Source organism: Cajanus cajan, chromosome 5 (assembly GCF_000230855.2).
Source record: "Cajanus cajan strain Asha chromosome 5, NIPB_CcT2T_4, whole genome shotgun sequence".
In the NCBI taxonomy this organism is placed as follows: domain Eukaryota; kingdom Viridiplantae; phylum Streptophyta; class Magnoliopsida; order Fabales; family Fabaceae; genus Cajanus; species Cajanus cajan.
The window spans coordinates 70,190,658-70,212,304 of NC_138521.1; the positions used below are offsets into that span (position 1 = coordinate 70,190,658).

The following is a 21,647-nucleotide window of genomic DNA, read 5'->3' on the forward strand; positions in this document are numbered from 1 at the left end:
TGCCACAACAACCTCTTCTCCCCTTTCACCGCCTCCATCAACCCCACCTCCGATAGCACCGCTACTTGCTCTGCTGTTAGCGCCTCTTCCCATGTCTAGAACTTCCCCTCCATTAACACCTCCACCATCACCACCGCCGTCTTCATCGCCGCCAACTTCTCCGGTGCTGCCACCAGTTCCACCTAGCTCTCCACCACTACCACCATCGTCAGCACCGGTTCCATTAAGAAGCCCTTCACTGCCCCACCATCAAACCCTTCTAACAATACATCTCCACCACCATCATCACCACCACCATAGCCATTTGCACCACCACCAAACAACTCATCATCACCACCAACGCAAAATTCACATCCTCTGGCCACCACGCCGCCACGGTCCCCACCACCTAAAAATTCACCACCCCCTACACAGCACCATCCCCTAGAAACTTCACTTGGTCGCCGTCCTCACCGGTTAATTCACCTGTACCGCCGACAAGGTCATCTTCGTCATCGGCGTCGCGCAAGGTCATGGGCAGCGAGGACATCGACACGCGTAAGCTGCGATAGAGGACGGTGGCGCAGTTCTTGGAGGATCTCGGATCTACAAGTCTTGAGGAAAGAGAAGCAATCATCGTCGCCACCAGCACCGACCCCATCCACCCCTCCTACACCTCCATCACCTTCACCTAGATTTAGGCCATGGAAGCTTTGCATCTCCACCGCCGCAAATTGAAGGGTTTAGGAGTTAGAGTTTGAAAGGAAACCAAAACCTTCTAGTTGCCAGTCACAAATATCAACCATTCATTTTTTAAATAATATATCCAATGATAAAAAAAATTATTGTTTCATCCATGTACCACATTTTTTAGTACTTCATGTTAGAATTTTCCATAATCCAGTGCAAAAAGTAAGATACAACCCATAAAAATAAAGATTGATCTAAGATTTAAATTATGGTATGCCGTGGACCTATAAAAATAAAGAATAACCTAAGGGCTTAAAATTATGATGTACCATGGACCACTTAGGACATGTGTGTTTTAAAGTTGAATTTCATTGAACAGAAAAAATACACATTCTAAAAGCACTAATTCAAAATGTAACATTGATTTTCTGAGTTTCCAAAGAAAAATCAAACACCACCCATAACAGATCCATCACGACCAAAAAAAAAAAATAGCTGGTTTAAGTCGGTCATATTAACCATTTTGACATCCCTATCAGTGTACCACGTGGATCCACTTCAACAAGTTATGCAGAAAGACTTCGAAAACAAAGCTTTAATCTTTTTGGACAATTTTAGCTTCTTTTTTTTTTTCAAGTAAATTTTGACCGCCAAGAATATGAAATATAAAATTTTCAAACCAAAAAATACCTAAAATGAAGTTCCATTAAAAATCTGATTTCGATTACAATACATTGGCTTTCACTTGGCAAGTGCGCCATTTTGAATGAGTAGTAGTAGTACAAGCAGAGAGCATGTTTGCGCCTCTTCACTTCTACCTAATACCTGAGTATGGGTTGCAATTTCTACTAGAATATTCTCTGCATCGTTGATCTTCTTACAAAGCGCTCAGCCAGCTAAGTAAATTCCTAAGTTTGCCAGGCAATCGAGGACAATAGATTAAACAGAATCTACATGCAAGGGGAATGTCCAAATACAGACACACGGCCCCCAACTTGCTGCAGCATGGCAAAATTCATGTTACAAACAGAAAATTGGGTAGGTTATACATTCTGCATCAGTGAATCAATCTGAGCACATGAATTAGGCGAAGGCTGTTGCACTATTTCGGCTTCATCCAAATCCTGAGATTGAATATGTATATCCTGAAAAAGAAAGTGATTGTCACTGACAACACAAACAGTGAAATAAATATTAAAGGCAACCAAATCCAAGATTAGATTGCTGTTAAGTCATTTGATGCAATTAATCCAACAGACTACCTGTCTTAGGTAGCCAACATGGGCCTAGCCTAGATTCTGTTTCAATTTCTATTATTGGCAAATTCCAATTTTTTATGTTCATGTTCTGGCATTGATTAATTATATGCGCAGAAGACTAAAATTTGAATCTTGGAGAACAGTTGTTGGGTTCTTGGTCAGTAAATAGTCGCAAATGCTTGAGGGAGTAGTCTCATAGTAATGCCAATGGGAATACTTTAGTCAAAACACCGAAAATATACTGTATAAGATTCCCTACTTTGTAATTCGTCCTGTATTCTCCCCTAAATTTAATCTAACAAACTCCGTAGACATTAAAAAAAATCCATATTTAATTTTTCTCTGAATTTCAATTCAAAGTGAGAGTGGAAAGAAACAGATGAGACCATAAATTCAATACCTGTGTTTGTATAAGTGGTTGAGGTTGCTGCTGATCTTGAGCTAATGCATAAGCTTGCGGTTGAGACATTCTATAGTAAGGTTCCTTCAGATCAAGTTTACATGATGATGTTTGAAGAATTCCTCCTTGTTCAGCACCAGGACCCCACATTTTAGCTAATACAAATTGGAATCATGCTCATTAACATGATGGTGCATGTATAGCGATAATAAGGAAAAGAAAAGACACAATTACCAACCTGACAACGTTAAATAAATTGTGTAACTCTGTGCGTTGTGGGCAATCAAGTGAAGCCTTCCAGTAATTTCTTGTCCTGCCATGACATAAATTGGCTGAGAGAGAACACAGCGTAACTGGTACCAATGGGTTGTCGGTGACCCAGGAGCAGTGGTAAGCCACCTCTGCACAGTACTGTGGATTTGTAATAATCAGAAACAAATTAACAGATAGGAACAGAGTCCAGAACTTCTAATAAAAAAATAGGGTCAACCTTATTAATGAAGAGGAATACGTACCTTCCATTGAACAGCACGTCAAACCAACAGGCCAACCCATGAACTCTAGTGCCCATAGACGCTATGAATCTCAGAGGAATATCAATTTCATACAGCTCTTCCTCCTACAGAGTAAAAAGTGATCAGATCAGTGGTCAAAAATTTACAGTCAACTTTACTTCAAGCATTCAAATCATAATAAATAAATAAAATAAAAAATAAAAAAAGCAGAAGGAATGATGAACCCAATTAAGTCCCTGGCCAACAGTACTCTGTACAAAACAGTTACATAACCAGAAAAAATAAATTCCTTTTTTTATGTAGTTTTTCAAATAATTTCTTCTTCCAGAGAACCACAAGAAAACAACTACAAGCTATTAGATGACTGAGACTTCTATTAAAAGGGTTTCAATAAGGAATTGGGTTTGCATTAAAATACAACAATTAGATGGAAAACTGAATACAATCAAAATAAATCAGCTTGTTTGATCAGAGACTGCAATTTACCAGCACCAACAGGATCCTATAAAAATGAAACAAGGTCAGAAAATAATATGGACTTTAATGTTTAAACAAAACAAAGGTGATTCCTACCTTTATTTTGGTGAAGTCTATCACATGGAACATTGGAGGAGCTATTAACAATCTTGGATCAAAAGCATCCACCACAGGCTTTATGGAGGAGAAGAAATGAAAAGACGATATTAGTGACATAAAAAATTTAATTAAGAGACCAAATTTACCGCAACAAAACCAAAAGAGTACATGAATAATACACAAAACACTATTAAAATATATCCCTAAAGGCTGAAGGTAATAATGGCTAGCAGATGTTTCGTACCTACACCTATTTATGTTTGCCAATTCATATGACAACTGTGGCATTTCTAAGTCTCCATTTTCATTTACTACATATATAACAGGGATGAAAAAAGACAGTATCACATTTAATATTTTCCATGTTCAAGGAGATCAAACACCCCCCCCCCCACCCCCAAAAAAAAAAGCAATCATTTCATACTCTAATCATCAGTAAATTTTAGAAAACGTATGATACCTGAGAAAAGTATCCTTGAAATGCAGTACCATGTAGGGGTGTTAAATCAACACCATAATAGTTTTGCTGCTGCCAAAACAGGGCCTAACAATAACAAAATAATTAGTTAAAAAGAAGAAAAAGAGTATAAAAAAACACAGAAGGGAACAGTCTGAAGAGTACCAAATTTTCACCGGGCAATTATCACTAAATCTGTAAAAGAATGCTTTAAACCATGATGCAATTCTAAAAAAATATGAAATTGGCAGTTTATGACAGATCCTATGAAGCAAAACGCTTTGCTGTTATTTTTTTCCCCCTATTTCTCTTTTATAGCATGTTCAGGAAATATTAATTTTCTCACTTTCAACTGTTTTTTCAGGAAAAAAAAAACTTTTTACAAAGTAGGTTGTATGTTTGGGACAACAACTTAAATTTGTAAATTGTTTTTATAAAACCGAATATTTGAAGCTTATGAGTACCCCACAACTAGAGTATGATTGTTGTAGTCATATAATAAACCTTTTCCTGGAGCACCTTTGATATATTTTAGAATGCGGATGACTGCATTCCAATGTCCTACGCATGGAGAATTGAGAAATTGACTCACCACACTAACTGCAAAGGAGATGTCAGGACGAATTACCGTGAGATAATTCAATTTCTCAACCAATCTTCTGTACCTCTCAGGATTTGAGAAAGGCTCCCCCTGACTAGGTAGAAGTTTAGCATTGAGATCTATAGGTGTATCAACGGGCTTGGAACTCATTAGCCCAGTTTCCTCTAAAATATCCAATGCATACTTCCTTTGAGATATTACAATTCCATTTTTAGATTGTGCTACCTCAATCCCCAAGAAATATCTAAGTTTACCAAGTCTTTTGTCTGAAAGTGATGGCAAAAATGTTTTATCTGATAAATGCCATGATGGTCACTACCAATAAGAACAATATCATCAACATACACTATCAAGTAGATGCACCCAACAGTGGAATGTCAATAAAAAATAGAATGATCAGCTTCACTTCGAGTCATACCAAATTGTTGGACTACGGTACTAAATCGACCAAACCATGCCCTTGGAGACTGCTTAAGACCATAAAGTGATTTGCGGAGACGACATACCAAACCGGAAGACTCCCCCTGAGCAACAAACCCAGGAGGTTGCTCCATATAAATTTCCTCTAGCAAATCCCCATGAAGGAAGGCATTTTTAACATCTAGTTGATAGAGAAGCCAGCAGCGAAGAGCAGCCATGGCTAAGAATAATCTGACAGAGGCCATCTTGGCAACGGGGGAGAATGTATCACCATAGTCTAATCCAAAAATTTGAGTATAACCTTTGGCGACCAAACGAGCTTTGAGGCGATCAATGGTGCCATCAAGACCAGCCTTGATTGTGAAGATCCTGCGACACCCAACCACAGACTTCTCAAGAGGCAAAGGAACCAGGGTGGGCTAAGGCATCACCTACAATTTTAGGAATAGACACAGGAAATAGAAGAGAGACAAGTATATTGGGAAGAGGATAACCTGTGATAACTCAAAGTAATATAATGAGGGGAAGGATTACGAGTAGAACGATTACCTTTCCGAAGGGCAATTGGGAGGTCAAACTCAAGTGGTTGGGCCGGAGGGGACGAAGGTGGTGGCACCAGAGGAGAGTCACCAGGGGGCCCAGTAGGAAGGCAAGAGCGTTGCCGACGATGATAAACTTGAAGGAGAGGCAGAGGTGATGGGTCGGGTGACACAGCAGACATAGGAGGAGTATCAAGGACAAGAGGGGTCGATGAGGGGGCAAGGACAGGTGCAGAAGATGAAGGAGAAGGAAAGTAGAAAGAAGACTCTAGAAAGGTGACATTAGCTGAAATTAAATAACAACGAAGAGATGGTGAGAAACATTTATACCCTTTTTGAGACCGAGGATACCCTAAAAAGACACATTTGTGAGACCGAGCGGATAGTTTGTCAAGACCAGGACTGTGATTATGGACGAAACAAGTAGATCTAAAGACGCGAGGAGGTAGAGGGTGGAGAGGATGATTGGGGAACAAAATAGAGTGAGATATTTGATTGTTGAGAACAGAAGATGGCATTCGATTGATGAGATAGCATGCAGTAAGAATAGCATCACCCCAAAAAGGTTGAGGAACATGACCATGAAGTAAGAGGGTGCGAGTGGTCTCAAGCAAGTGTCTATTTTTGCGCTTGGCCACCCCATTTTGTTGAGGGGTATATGCACAAGATGTCTAATGCAGAATACCATGGGAAGCCATGAAGGCTTGAAAGGAGTAAGAGAGATATTCACGAGCATTATCACTACAAAAAGTAAGAATAGAAACACTAAATTGATTATGAATTTCATTATAAAAGGATTGAAATATGGAAAATAATTCAAATCGATTTTTCATTAAAAATAATCATGTACATCGAGAGTAATCATCAATAAAAGTTACAAAATATTGAAATCCTAAAGTGGACCTAACCTGACTCGGCCCCCAAATATCATAGTGAACTAAAGCAAAAGGAGACAACTCTCGGTTGGGGACACTCCGAGAAAAGGAACTACGACTATGTTTGTCTAATTGACACGACTTATGATTCCATCACATGACAAATGAGACAACTTAGACAGACGTGGTACAAGGTGTTGAAGATTGACAAGACTAGGATGGCCTAATTGGGCATGGATGAGAGAAGGGGAATCCACCACCAAACCAGCAAGAGCAGAAGTATGTAGGTGATAAAGGCCATGGGACTCACATCCGGTGCCAATCATCCGTCCCAAACTCCGGTCCTGTAAGAAAACAAAATCTTTAGTAAAAGTGATAAGATAGTTAAGAGAGCAAGTAAGACGACTGAGTGATAATAAATTAAAAGGAGACTCTAGGACATTGTCAATAGAGAGAGGAGAAAGATGGACAGTACCAACACCATGAGAGGTGGCACGAGAGCCATTAGCCATAGTGATAGAGGGTAAATAACTAGAGGTAGAAAGAGAGGAGAAAAGAGACCGATTACCAGAAATATGATCGGTAGCACCAGAATCTAGGACCCAAGGACCAAAAGAACTGGAGTGAGTGAGACCAACAAATGAAGGCCTTGTGCGCGCAATAGAGGCAGTGGAATTGAAAGCCTGACGTTCCTCATACCATTTAAGGAAGTCATGGAAGAGAGCTGGAGGTTCAGATCCAGAACCAGAACCATCAGAGGGGGTAGCACCAGATGCAATAGAGACAGAGGAGGTAGTGTGGGCAACAGCAGTAGCAGGGTGAGTGGGACGACCATGTAAGACGTAACAACGGTCAATTGTGTGACCAAGTTTGTGACAATGATCACACTTGGGACGACCCTTGCCCAATTTGCGAGAACGATGACAATCGTCACGCTGAGAAACCAAAGCAGAGGAGTCACCAGTGGGAGCAGAAGAAGGTATGTCAGGGAAAGACTTGCAGGGCACACGCAACAGGGTGGACCAAGCCGAGTTCAAAGTAGGCACGGTCGGAGATCCCAGAATCTGATCACGAATGGAAGAGTACTCATCAGGGAGTCCATACAATGCCATCAACATAAAAAAAGTTTGGCGTTGCTCTAGTTCCTTGGCAGGAGTGGCAGCGGGAGGCAAAAGTTCATTGAAGTCATGGAGAAGGCCATGAACTTTGCCCAAATACTCAGCCATGGAGCCCTCAAGGCGTCGGGGAGAAATAATACTCTGGAGATTTTGACATACACCATAGAGACGTTGAGTATCATTGGTGTACAACAATCGTGCTTGTTCCCATACATCAACACATGTCTCATGAGCACGAAAAATTTGCTTGAGGGAGGGATGAATGGTCGACTTAAGGACACTACAAATTTGAGCATCAATTTTCGACCAGCGAGGACGATCTTTCTCGTCAACAGAAGTAACTGTTTGTGTAAGGTGAGCAACATAATCCTGTCCCTTAAGCCACAGCTTGATATCGGAAGCCCAAGTGTCATAATTGGTTCCATCTAACTTGTCAATGGAAAGAGGCCCATAACCCACATGCCCTTGGATCGGAACCAGGCTCTGATACCATGTTGAGAGAAATGGTAAATGCAATGAACATATCCTTGTGTATTGCAAAATGAAAGATAGGTTTATATACAAAGTAGTGGGCCTAAGCCGATGTAGTCAAACTATATCTAACAATAACAATAATTGATCATTCATATATTCGATTATTGAAATAATCTAATTTTCACAATTTTCCCAAATACACTATTAGTGTAAGGAATCACAGCTGAATATCATTGAAATCCATTTCACTGGACAACTGAATCAAAGCTCAGTAAGAGACACTCTAAACTGGCTTATTTGTAATCCTTTTATTAAATCTTGCTGCCAATTCCAGATGCAAAACGATCCTTTTAAAGATATATAAATATGAGATATAGAAACAAATATGTAGAGGTTTGTCTGAACAAATATATGTAAACAACTATGCACCATAATTTCAAGAGAAATAATAAACACACTTCTAAGAAGTCAGAAGTATGAGCTACATAACAAAATATTTGAAGGAATACAAAGACACACACATACACAAACACATTAATCACACACCTTATTGGCAATTTCAATAAACAAATATTCATCAGTGAAAGGTGCCATGTGAATCCTACACCAGCAATAAACTCAAGGTTAGAAGAAGACAAGATAATAATTAGATAATTACAAGCATTGACAAATAAAACTGCATACTTTAAAGGGCCTGTTCGTTTTTATTTTAAGAAAATTCTTATTTGAAAGAGAAAAAAAGTTTAGAAAATTTTATGATAATTAAGTTCAAAATAATTTATGACAATTAAAGTAGTTTGTTCAAAATTAAAAAGAAAAATATTTTACTGCTTTCCTCATAAGTTATAAGAAAAATCAATAAATAAATAAATAAAATAAAAAGCTTATGAAAATAAAGTAAAATCACAAACTTTTAAAGCTATTCCAAATTCACCCAAAATCCTAAATCATTTGAAATTGAACAATATAACATTGAGAACAAGTAAGCACCTAGAGTCCTAGACCTTGAAAGTTCGTAGTTGGATCAAGAATTCAAAATAAATATAGGTGTAAAACATGAATGACACGTGTTTCAAACATAATGCGCTTGATATTATTGTGAACTGTCTTTGAAATAGCAGTAGATGTTACCATTTATAAAAAATATAAAAAATAAAATAAAATAAAAATTGTTAATATGTCAATAATGTTGGGGTAAAAAAAAATAAGAAATGATACTTTGAATAAGCAGAGAATTATTTGCCAATAACTTGCCCCGGTAGAATCATTTTGTCATAATCACCTTCAACATTGTCACATGCTAGAAACTCAAAGAAAGATAGAAAAGGATGCAAATTTACCTTCCCACTGCTGGAAACATTTTCCCAGTAGGACTGAGAAACCTATCTCTGGCAATGACATAAGACTCCAGCATTCTTTCATTGACTAACAAGGTGCCTGAATAACAAAGAAATTTTTCCAACCAATAAAAGAGTAGAATTTCAACATGTCGTGCCACAACTTAACTCTACATAAGAAACAGCAAAAACAAAACATATTTGACTACATAGATACACATAAATAATACATTGAAAATCAGCAGCATTTTTTCCCAGGAAGGAAGTAGAATATGAGCATACCCATGGGCTCAGAGATCAAAATATCTGCTTTTTCTGGCAATTCAACATCCTCAACTTTGCCTTTGATCACCTATATATAATATTATTATTAAATAAAACAGTTCCAGGAATAATAAGATACCTAATAATTAATAGACAAGGATTGTAGCAAAATCTAGGAAACAGATCTTACTGTAATTCGTTGAGCCAGTGTTGGGTTTCCAGCTATAAGTTTCCGTGCATATTCTGCCATTTCAGATGCTTCCACAGCATAAACATGTTTTGCACCAGCCTAAGTGAATTCCATAATAACAAAACTTAGTAAAAGCTTTGATTGCAGGGCCCAAGGAGACACCAGAACTTTCTTTAAATTAGAAGCAATTACACTTATCATATGCTACAAATATATTTATGCCAATTAATGTGCTGAGCTACCTGAGCAGCAAATAATGACAAAATACCGCTACCAGCACCCACATCAACCACAACACGACCAATGAAATCAGCACGGTTCTCAATAACAGCAGCATGATAGGTTCCTGAAACAATATTATTATCTAATTTGTCAGATCAAGGTAACATAAATAGGTAGAATTCAAAAAAGGAGGAGAAAAATAAAAAAAGATGACCACTAGAATGCAACAAGGTATAACCTGTCCGCACATAGTCCTGCAACATATTTTGCTGATGCAGAAGTTGTCCATAATAATGGAAATACATTTTTGCAGATGATGATTCTATTTTTTCATCAAATTTGCTTTTAGATGCTGTAATTGTTCCAATTCGTTCGTTGCCTTCTGGAATTAAAAAAAAAAAAAAACATAAAAATCAACAAATATCATACTTTACTGAAAAACAAAAAGGAAAGTGACGCATGGAATGAATAGAACCTTATGAGAACAAGTAAAATAAAAGACCTATGATCATGATCCATGTTTAAAATTAAATATAAAAATGAATATATATACAAACACATATAAATATAAAACAGAAAAGTTTGGCAGGAAAGTGAGTTGTCCAAACAGCACATTAGGTGCCAGCCACATCAACGAAAATTAGCAATCAATGCTACCTAGGAAATAGTAAATGCAATGAGAACTGAAACAAGAGAAACACTGTGATAAGAAATTTCGTTATCCATGGATAATAAAATTAAAACCATGGATATTTGAAATTAAACAAGGTTTCAATCATATTTGTCAACCCCAAATAGTGAAGAGGAGCAGGCGATCCCAAAAGTGGGATAGTGGAATGACCGCTATTCTAATATTATGTGTATATATAATATAAGCTCAAAACAGAAAAATAACTCAAAATTCAAAGTACTTAAACAAAACATAAAATAGAATGTCAAGGAATATTATGTATATATTTAAGCACTTTGTCAAGGAATATTATGGCCTGTTGTGGTGCAATGTCACAGGCTTTTTATCCTCCTTTGCATCTAATTACTTTTTGTTAAGTTAATATGAATATACAGATCAGAGAGAGAACTCACTGATTTCCCCTAAAACAGTATTTCTCAATATTCAAGTTGGTATTAGATGGGTACAATCCCACTCTGTTGTTCCATCTAGTCCACCTCCGTCCAGTGCAGTCTGCCGCTGGCCACCTTTTTCTACGGCAAACCTAGAGTTTGGTACACCTCGTCAAGCGCAACCTACTTCTATCAACTTCGGAGTTATCCGAGTTACCACACACACGTGCACCGTTACCTTTTCTTATTCTGTCAGGCGCGTGTTGTTCAAACTGCCCTTAAACCCACAGTCAGAGTTACCAAGACCTCTCAAACACTGTTTCCTTTTCCTGTTCTGTCAGCCATATTCAAACTGCCCCTAAACCAGCAATTGTAGCCGCAGAGCAGCCGCCTCACTCCCACCCCAGCAGCAACATTGAAAAACCACATGATGGCATCAATGTAGCAGCTCCATGCCGCTCCGACTGCTATTGACAACCTAGGCTTCACTAGCATTAACTAGCCTAATAAATTTGTTAGTTTGCCATAGATCAACTTCCAAAATCAGCATGTGAAAGAATAAAATCTTTTTGGCCAGCAGACAAGTTACATATATGTTGAAAGTAAAGCGCTTTTAAATAATAATAATAATACATTAAAAGAAAATGCTTATGCCTATATATTCCAAGTTTTACAGGTTTAATAACTAATATTCAGTTGGTGCATAAATATCACTCTGACCACCAAACATGACCTGAAGCAATTAATTAATAACAATAGAACATGAAAACATGGAAAAGGCCTTTGCCCGATGTGCAATTGGAACAATGTCATCATCTAACAGAGGCCATTCCACAACAAGCTTTACACCCATTTTCAAAACAGCACCTTGAGTATTGACTTCCTTCTTCCACTGTTGGACTACACAATGGAAGGCCGCACTCTCCTCCTCATTTCTAAACTGGATAGTGACTGCCCTGGAATACAATGTCTGGTTCAAAATAGCACAGTTAAAATGCATAAGCATTTGGATTCAAATATAACATAAAATACATTAAGACGATTCAACAACAAAACAAACCTTACGAAAACAAAAAAATCATCACACAGGCATTGAAAATTTCCAACCATATATAGCTTAGCACAAAGATTCTGCTCTGTACCTTTTTGCCAGCATCAGATCCTTCCACCACGCACACCGATAGAACAGGACTCACCTTGAACAACTGTCAAGTTAAACCACAAATTAACAATAATTAACAGATTCTAATGAAGATTATCGTCTCATTCACTGAATGCTTCCCCATTCAGTGAATAAAAGAAAGCAACACGCAGCATTAGAATTCAAAGAAAAATAACAAGTAAACGCCGAGAAAAAAAAAATTCAAAATTAACCTTGCCGCCGTATTAGATAAAACAAACAGTTTGATAGCTGAAAAACGTTTTGATTATTATTGCATTTGGTAGGAATAAAAGCAGAAGGTGAAAATGAACCTGAACAGTTCGAGGATGGACACTGAGGGGAATCTGGTGAGATTGGTGATGAATTTGGAGACCGTCAGAGTCGAAGCGAGCAATTCCCGGCGAAGCGGAAGAAGGAGGTGAAGAGAGGTCGGAAACTGAGGCCAAAGCGAACTCTCGGTGCTTCCACTTTTGCCCTAACGAATCCTCCATTATCTTATTCTTCTCTCTTTCGTTCTCCACCAAACCACAACTCTCTTTGTGTTACTTAATTTCTGTGGAACACAAGTAAAATACAAGCATGACGCGTGAAACTATGCGAGTGAGAGTAATTAGTTATATAACTAGGGTTTGGGGTTCCAAAAATTGAGAGCCGCCAGAGGAGCGGAGAAGAGAGGGCTTTGTTCTATGCTTTGGTGAGTTACTGTGTCACCTATATGGGGTTTTTATTCTGCCCAGAAGAAGGGTTTTTTTTTTATTACATTAATTAATTAATTAGTTTTTCTGAATTATTTTATTTTATTAATCTTAACTCTTAAGGGGTTCTATTATATACTTATGCTCTATATCTATATGCATAAGTAATCTTTCAAGTCAAGTGCTATTATACACACATCAGTGTTATTGTCCATGTGCTGTTTTCTATCACACGCCATTCCTCCTTCTTTCTTTTTTTATTGTTTTAGTGTTAGTATTCGGTGTTTCGCCACAAACAATATTTTCCCTATTTACAGCGATTCCCTGCATTCATTCTTCTATTGACACTGCAAAGAGACTTCCTCAACTTTCGGATATTCAGAGTTATCTTTTCAATAATTCTAAATACTCTACAATCATTTAATCAAAATATTAATAAATTATATCTTTAACATACTATGTATTTTTGTTGTTTATTTTACTTGGGAAAATAAACTTAAATTGTTAATATATCGTCAATCAATGAAAAATTATTTTCTTTCAAAATATAAAAATTATTATAAAAAAAATTATTTCTTCTAACGAAGTCTTTCAACATTTGGAAAATTAAACATGTGTCAACACTATTTCTTTTATTTATTTCACAAAAGAAAATAAGAGAATAATTTAAAAATTAAAAAAAAAATATATATATATATATATATATCTCCTCTCTTCTCCCTTTCCTCCTCCAACTAAACACTATCTTAATAAATTTATCCAAATTAGGACTTGCCAGGAAGCATTTAACTTTGTCGATCTTAAAAAAAATATTGACTTGTTTAATATTGAAAATTTGTGTGGATAAAATAATATGCTTCCTTGGGGTTGGAGTATAATCTAATTGTTCTTTCAACCTCCAATCCCTTCAGAACATCTAGTGTAAAAACTACTTGAACAATGTGGATTGAAAGAAATCAGAAAATTATAATAATTTATATTTGTTTATTCTTACGGATTACAACAAAACAATGTGGATTGAAAAAAAAAATCAGAAAATGTGAATAATTTTTATTTTTTTTTATTCTTACAAATTACAACAGCAATAATAAAATTCGAACCTAAAAGCTAAATTTACAGCCACAACTTCATCACCGCATAAAATGGAAATAATTTGGACACAGCAGAAATTATAGATCTATTGAGATTTTGAAGGTATGAGCAACACAAGTTGAGTAACAAATAAAAGGATGATGAAATTAACTTGTCAATATCAACTAAAAGGGTATATATGTGTATCTCATTATTTTTTTTAAAAAAGAATTTCACTTAATAATCATATTAAATTTTAACGATTCAATCATTAAATTAAAAATTTTCAATATATAAATTAAGTTTATAAATTTATTAAAAAAATAATACAGTACTTCATTATATAAATTTAAATCAATATATAACATATATTTATAATTATTCATCGATTTAAATTAATGAAATGAAATATTAAATAATTTTCAATTTTTTTAAAAATTTCTAAACTTAGATTCATACATTAAAAAAATTTAATTTAACAATTGAAATTTAACATATATTATAACTTTGTATAATTTTTTTTCTAATTTTTTTTGGACTATTACATCATTTTAATTATTTCAAATTATTCGGTCTTTAAATACAAATCACCTATCATTATATAATTTTTAGTATCTTTGTTTTTTTATTTTTTTTAAAATAAACACATTGAGACACGACCCTCATTCACCCGGATATAGATTATCCATATATGATGGTATACTTGGCCTTTTCTTTTACTTGGGAGGTACGACATACGATTAAAAAATCCACTTACTTAAAATTTTGGAATTTTTTATTATGTTATAATATTTAATTTATTTATATGATTTATTCATTATTCATAAATAGAATCCTCTCTAACAGATCAACCACAAATTGGATTGCATTTGCATTTGTTAGTTTAACACTGCATGTTGAGCATGTGAGACTCTTTTTGGGCATGATACAAGAAAAAGTGAGAAAAACAAATTCCGATTCAATGCAAGTTTTCTCTATAAACCTACCAATATATTACTGCATATTGCAACACCAGCAGTAGTATAGATTCCTACCATAGGCGTATAGTTTAACCAACACGAGCGAAGATAAGTACAACAAATAGTGAAATAGTGAAAAGGGTAACAATCATTCTAATCAATTTTCCACCAGTGTGAAAGAAGACCAATCCAAAAGAATAAATTAATTGAAGGGAAAGGCCATAAGAAGATTTATTCGTCTTTCTTTTATGCTTTTTCTTAAATACATATCATTTGGCCCCGCATAAATTAAAGTGACAAGCAACAATAGCTCGACTGAGTGCAGCATGATCCTAAAGGGCCTAAACTGAATCAAAGAATAACACATGATCCATTGATGAGTATATAGCAAGAATGAATAACAAGTAACATCAATTCCAAAATTGACACGTACACGTAACTGTGATTAATCAGTTGTGGTCTTATGGAAAACAATAATGCAATACCAAAACAATCTGGAAGCTAATCATGATCATGAGCATTGAAACTTGAAGGCATCAAATCAAGAAGTTGGCATGCAACCAGAGAGTGTCTTATGGGTAAATCTGGTTGCCCCAATAACTGTAGGCCCAGTACATCTGTTTCAAGCCCAAGATCCCCCAATACCCATGCAAACAAATAACAAGCACTCTCCAGATAAACCTTGTTCCCCACTGCTCCCTCTTACCGTGCCCAACAAATAAACCATAATTTGTTTCCACCAATATAAAATAGCAACGGAAAAAACTGTCCCTAATTTACACTTTACAAGGTTATTCTACAGTAATTAAAATATGTGAATAAATATAATAAGGTAAATATTTTTTTAAAAAAATACAGATCATTTTTAATTTTGCCACACAATGCATATTCTATACCAGATAACTACCAAATGAGTTGAGTTGAGTTAATTAATACATGTATACGTGGGTCGGATTGGTAAATTAACCTAAATTGATTTGTTTTTCATTTTTATTTGAATTTATTGAAGAAAATAAAAATATAAAATCAAATAAATTGGATATATTTTAGAAGTAAAAAAATTAGTGACCTAATAATAAATATATCAAGTTGAGTAAAATTCGCTGAATTCTTTTTTCGATCCAACTTTTTGAAGGGGCTAACCGTTCCTAATTACTAATACGTCTATATTAGCTACAAATATAATTAGAGCATCTTTTACACGACTTTGTTTTCTGGAACTTTGATTTTAATAATAATGGGAAAGAAAGAGGAAAATTAATACAGAAAAATGGATGATGGAAAATATATTTATGCGAGGAAAAATATTTATCCATATAATAATTCTCTTTAATTAGGTGGCATTTGATACAAGAATCTTTCATTTTATTCTAAATCATTTTTTTTTATCAGAAATGGGATTAGGAAAAATTATAACATATATTTAGTTATTATTCATTTAAAAAAAAAAAAAAAAAAGTAGTCACCCTTACAATCAATTATCGTGTGAAAGTTTAATAATTTAATTTCAATAATCATAGAAAAAATTGATTTCCCATTATCAAGTTAAAAAGTATTTATTTCTTCAGAAATTAGTATTTTAAAATATATTTTTTTTATTTTCTTTGACAGCTTAGGAGAGTTACTTGAGATATTTGGCATTGGTGCGTGCAACAGCATATGGGCAGAAGAACTGCATGCTAGGGATAGCCATTAAATAATGTAATAACTATCCAAGTGTGGATGTAGATGTAAAAGGGTCTTTGCCTTTCGGGTTTGGGCTCTCCATTATCAAATTGGTGGTTCGCGACAAAATTATAGTTGTCCACAAGATAATGGGACAAGGGTTTGTGAGGTGTATTTTAGTTGTCACACAAAAAAGGTAAAGATGCCATCATAATATTCATACCAACGCGTTCACTCATTTTAATTCAATTCAATTGATGCTGATAATAATAATAATGCATGTGAGGTTGCCTTGAATTGAGGATAAGAATTAGAACACCATTCCCCCTCCAAAGGGGAAGCAAAACAAAATAAAGGCAGTTTTAAAAGCAATTGAAAGCATGTTTATGAAATGACTACCGCATTACCAAGCTTGATAAATACCATAATAAATTTCTTAACTAACTCAACTGAACCAGTAATTGTCACTACATATTTCATAATGCTGCCTCTTTCATTGAATTTATTTATGGAAAGTAAAAAATTGAAATATTAAAAAAAAAAAAAAAAAAAACTGTTGCAGTATTTCATGATAATGGCTGCGCTATCTGCGGGATGGGGGCTGAAAAAAAATTTCAAATTGTAGTTGCGTAACAAGGATTCTTGAAATTTTGCTTCATACAACAAGTTTCTCGAAAAGCAAAGTAGTAACAATGTTGAGTACTTTCAAGTTTCAACCGACAAAAACATATGGGCCATCCGGTGTATTTGCCCAAATTTCTTCTTCTGTGGTAGAATGGGAAGGAGAGAAAGTGACCCTAGACTATGGTTTTCGCTTTTGATGATAAAATGACCTTAGTTTTCTACTATTTTTATTCCTCAATTTCAACAAAACGTGTACTGGAAAGAGAAAGAGGAAACATATGCCAGCCTCCTTCTTTCTCAAGCCACATATGCAAAAACACGCAGATTTTTAGTTTCTATTACGATTTCGATTTCAGAGCATTTAGTTCCACCCTAATTTTATGTGATATATATAGTACTGTAACCACATTTTTAAAAAAATTTAAAAGTAAAATAATACACCACACAGAAACCACTCGGAATTACATAATTTGAGTTGACATTACATTCCAAAGCGAAACCACCACCGACGATCGATAAGAATAAAAATAAAAATAATTTAGACTTGGCCGAACAACAATCGGTGATAATAATAATAATAATAACAATATGTGTAGCTAAAATAAAATTACAAGAGAGATAGAGACGGCGATTACGTTTTATTCAACTCTAGCTACTTCTCTTCTCTAGTCGTGTATATGTAGTAGCATGACAATAACAAATTTTGATGAATTACAAAAATGAAATAAAAAAATAAATAAAGTAAAATAAGAGGGATGATTTGATTTCAACGCCTGCATCTGGTGATAGCGCTGCATCCGCGGCGGTAGGGGTTGGCCTGGGCGCCGGGGCGGCAATTGTAGTAGGAAGCGCCGCGTCGGGAGCAGGGGACAGTGTTCCTCCTCAGCGCACCGTAGCTTATGTATCTCCTTCCTGCTAGAATGCGCCGGTTGGTCTCGGAGTCCATGAGGAACTCCTCGTCGAGGAGGCTGCACTCGGCGACGGATCCGCGGCAGCCGGACTTGAGAGGGAGGAAGAGTGAGTCGAAATCGAGCGTGGCTGATGAGGAGCGTGCCACGTGGACGGCCAAGATCGCACACACGAAGAAGAAAACACCGAACCTGGTTCTCATGGTGATGGTTGCGTTGGCGAAACACGGAGTGAGAAGAGCCTCTGCCTCTGCTCTCGCATTATATGCGACGGTTTCTTCCAAACTGCCATCCGATGTGCCTCTTAATTACGAGTGCTGCCACTTCACTTTAATTGCTTCACACGCACTCCTTATCATATACAGTAATTCAAGTAATTGAGTGAGATTCAAAATAATAATAATAATATTGGATCCATATTTTGACTTAATTTCACCAACCCAACCAGAAGTGAAAAAATGAATGGAAATCAAAATCATTAAAGGGAACATGCAATGGCGATTAAGCCAGTTGGCGGAGGCTCATTGAAGCTGTTCCAGTTGTTACTTCATTTTCTACAAATTCAAATTTTATGTAATGTTGTATCCTGTAAGGACACATACAATTTGTCAAATGATTTCAGGAAACACCTGTAAAGAAAACAAAAAATAAAATGCATTTCAAATTCAACTATCTAGACTCCACCGTTGAAACAATTGCAGGTGATTTTTCGGTTACTTTAATCTGTACTTGAAATTAAAAAAAAAGACACACAGAATCTACTACGTGTCTCATTGGAAAATATTTAGATAAATGCATCTTACTAATTAATTAATATTGTGATTCGTGCAATATAAAAAATTCTAGATCACTTCGAAACTTATTCCAAATTCTTACAAAATTAATTTAAATTATAAAACATTAAATTAAATAATTATTTTATAATAAATTTATTAACAAATGTGAGTATTTTAAAATTTTGGACGCTGTTTCGATTATTTTTCCGAAAGATATAGCAATTCTCGTGCAATATACATGAATTTTTACTTTCACAAAATTAAATTTTATATAAGGTATATTTAGTATATAAATTATATTATAATAAATACTTTTTATTTGTAAAATGACATAAATATATATGTGTTATATGATATTTTATATAAAGTATATTTTTTTATTGATGAAATGTCTCGGGGGTATTGATAATTTTAGTCTTTTTTAAAATAATTTTAAAAATCTTTTTTTACTTATAGTTTATAAATATATATTTTTAGTTTCAACTATTTTTTTCATACTACGTATTATACTATTGGTCTTATACTATGTCATAAGACGTTTCCAATCAATTTTAAAATAAATTAAAAATAACATGCACTTAATTAAGTAGTCATTATATTTTCATTATGTTAATTAGTGAAATAATATTAATTTGTCTTGAAGTATAATGTTCAGAATAATAAAATAAATAATATAAATAGTACAATAATTGAAATAAATGGTAAAATATAAAAATATTAAAAAAATATATTATCTATCAATATTGATATCTTAAAGTATAATAAAATAAATATTGTAAATAGTAATGGTTAAAACAAACATTGTAGTACAAAAATATTAAAATAATAATAAAATAAACTTCTCATTTATCATACTCAATATATTATGCATGGTTATCGATCTCTAGTAATAACTACCGAATTTATGAGATTGTTCAATTCTATAACTCGAAAGCAAACTCAGTTTTTTAATAATCTTGCTCAATCTCGCGGGTTTGTTCCAAATTTGCAAGACTATAGGGCTCACTTAAAAAAATCCAAAAATGTGCGTTTCACTTAGGATTTCTAAGAGTTCACATAAACGCAACTCGCTCTCCCACTCTTTGCATTTCTTTCCGCACACAATTGCGTTATATATAGTGGTTCTCTCCGCACAGGTTTGTTCTTACTACATGCATTCATTATCTGCGTGCATTTGTTCTCTCCGCGCGTTCGTTCTCATCTGTGTGTTCGTTGTATTTGAGTGTTTGTTCTTTCCGGCTATCTTCATGGTAAAGGTTTAGGGTTGCGATTTCTCTTTGGTTTTGGTTAAGGTTGTGGCATGGATTTCCAAAGTTCTCGTGGTGAAGGTTCTTTTCCCGTTTGAATATGACATTATTAGAGGATTAAACATGAAAATTTGAAGACATTTACCTTTTCTTAATATTTTTATTTATTGTTATTTTAAGAAATTGTATCTAAACATTATTATTTTAATAATATTGTAATTTATTATTTTACTCTAACATGGAGTTGAAATGTTGAGTTATTACATTTTTTTTATAAATGTTATAAATATTTATTTATATTAAATAGACTCTTACGAATTTACAAGATACTTAAATAAAATTATGTAAACTCTCAATATTAACAATTTTGATCTTATATAATAAAAAGTAAAAATAAAATACAAAATCCCACCTTACGTTAAAAAAAAAAGCTGTATAAAATAATAAAATCCTACCTTAATTATATAAAAAAGGCTAACAATAATAAAGTCATAGTTGAATAATAATATTAATAATAAGAGTTATAATAAAAGAAAAAGTTATATCTTATGTATAAAAGATAGAAAGGAAATTTAATAAATATTTTAAAGACAAATATTGAGTAAAAAGAAGTTATAAACTATTATTTTTACAAAAATTTATTTGAAAGAGTATCTTATAATTACCAAAAAAAAAACTTATTTATCAAACACTACTACTTAATTAAAAAGTTAAATATACTTTTTAGTAAATTAAAAAAAGTTAAATCTAACGGAAATGACAATTCAAACAAATACTTTTTTATTATAGAAGTGTTCATTTGATAAATGTTTATAATTAACTTCCTAATTACAAATTAATAATCTAAATTAAACAATAATTATTATAATTATTAATAAGTGAAAAAAATAGATTTAGAATAAATAGCGCAATATATAGCTAGTGGCATGTTTCATTGTTCATTTGGATGTATGCAACCGCGTGTGCTGTCATCTCATCTGCAGTTTGACTTAAAATGACGACGTTTCTTGGCCACTCGTTAAGGGCCTTCCTTATTCTACGCCCTTTACAGCTCCAAAAAGTTGTATACATAGTTTTGGATTTGGAATATGTAATGCACGTCATTGTCACAACCATGCATAAGCTGTTCCAAATTAATTCCAATAATCCATTACCAAATTATCAGAATTACCTAAATGAAAACCAAAACATATTTCCACATACAATAATTTTACCCAATATTTACAAATTTAATTTTTAATTATCGCTAGTGGCAAAGAAATGTATCGTTATCATGTTCAATTATTCATATATACAATTATTTAATAATGATTTAATTTTCATGTTAATCAGATATAACTGTTATCATACACGATAATTTAGTAAATATATTCAAATCAAATTCTTATTGAAATATATATTATTGACTCGACTAAATATCAAAATTAAATTTATTTCTCTCGAGTATAAAAAATATAGTATTAATTTATTTATCATCACATTTCGTCTACGAGCAAAGATTGTCTCAGGGAATAAAATGATGGCGAGTAGCAGAAATCTATGATCATAACATTTGGTTGATT

At 34.2% G+C, this 21,647-nt stretch overlaps 2 protein-coding genes across 4 annotated transcripts; both read right to left on the minus strand.

Moving 5' to 3' along the window:
- Positions 1–1,356: 1,356 nt before the first annotated feature.
- On the minus strand, positions 1,357–12,878 carry LOC109809636 (putative histone-arginine methyltransferase 1.4). 3 transcript variants are annotated; one of them, XM_083075861.1, is made up of 15 exons: positions 12,452–12,854; positions 12,121–12,183; positions 11,846–11,948; positions 10,155–10,295; positions 9,937–10,040; positions 9,695–9,793; positions 9,523–9,592; positions 9,244–9,340; positions 8,450–8,504; positions 3,880–3,963; positions 3,417–3,494; positions 2,844–2,947; positions 2,567–2,739; positions 2,329–2,483; positions 1,357–1,814 (listed from the first exon to the last, which is right to left on the minus strand). In XM_083075861.1, the coding sequence occupies exons 1-15, from the start codon at positions 12,629–12,631 to the stop codon at positions 1,713–1,715; spliced, it is 1,608 nt and encodes a 535-aa protein (XP_082931987.1). In that variant the 5' UTR covers positions 12,632–12,854; the 3' UTR covers positions 1,357–1,712. The 3 variants fall into 3 exon arrangements, with proteins under 3 accessions (XP_082931987.1, XP_082931986.1, XP_082931985.1); XM_083075860.1 differs by having other exon boundaries at positions 10,155–10,298; XM_083075859.1 differs by lacking the exons at positions 1,357–1,814; positions 2,329–2,483; positions 2,567–2,739; ... (1 more) ...; positions 3,417–3,494; positions 3,880–3,963 and adding exons at positions 6,471–6,655; positions 6,880–7,912 and having other exon boundaries at positions 10,155–10,298; positions 12,452–12,878.
- A 5,042-nt stretch (positions 12,879–17,920) lies between these two features.
- On the minus strand, positions 17,921–18,265 carry LOC109809038 (protein RALF-like 33). The gene has a single exon (XM_020372259.3). The coding sequence runs from the start codon at positions 18,263–18,265 to the stop codon at positions 17,921–17,923; it is 345 nt and encodes a 114-aa protein (XP_020227848.1).
- Positions 18,266–21,647: the final 3,382 nt, after the last annotated feature.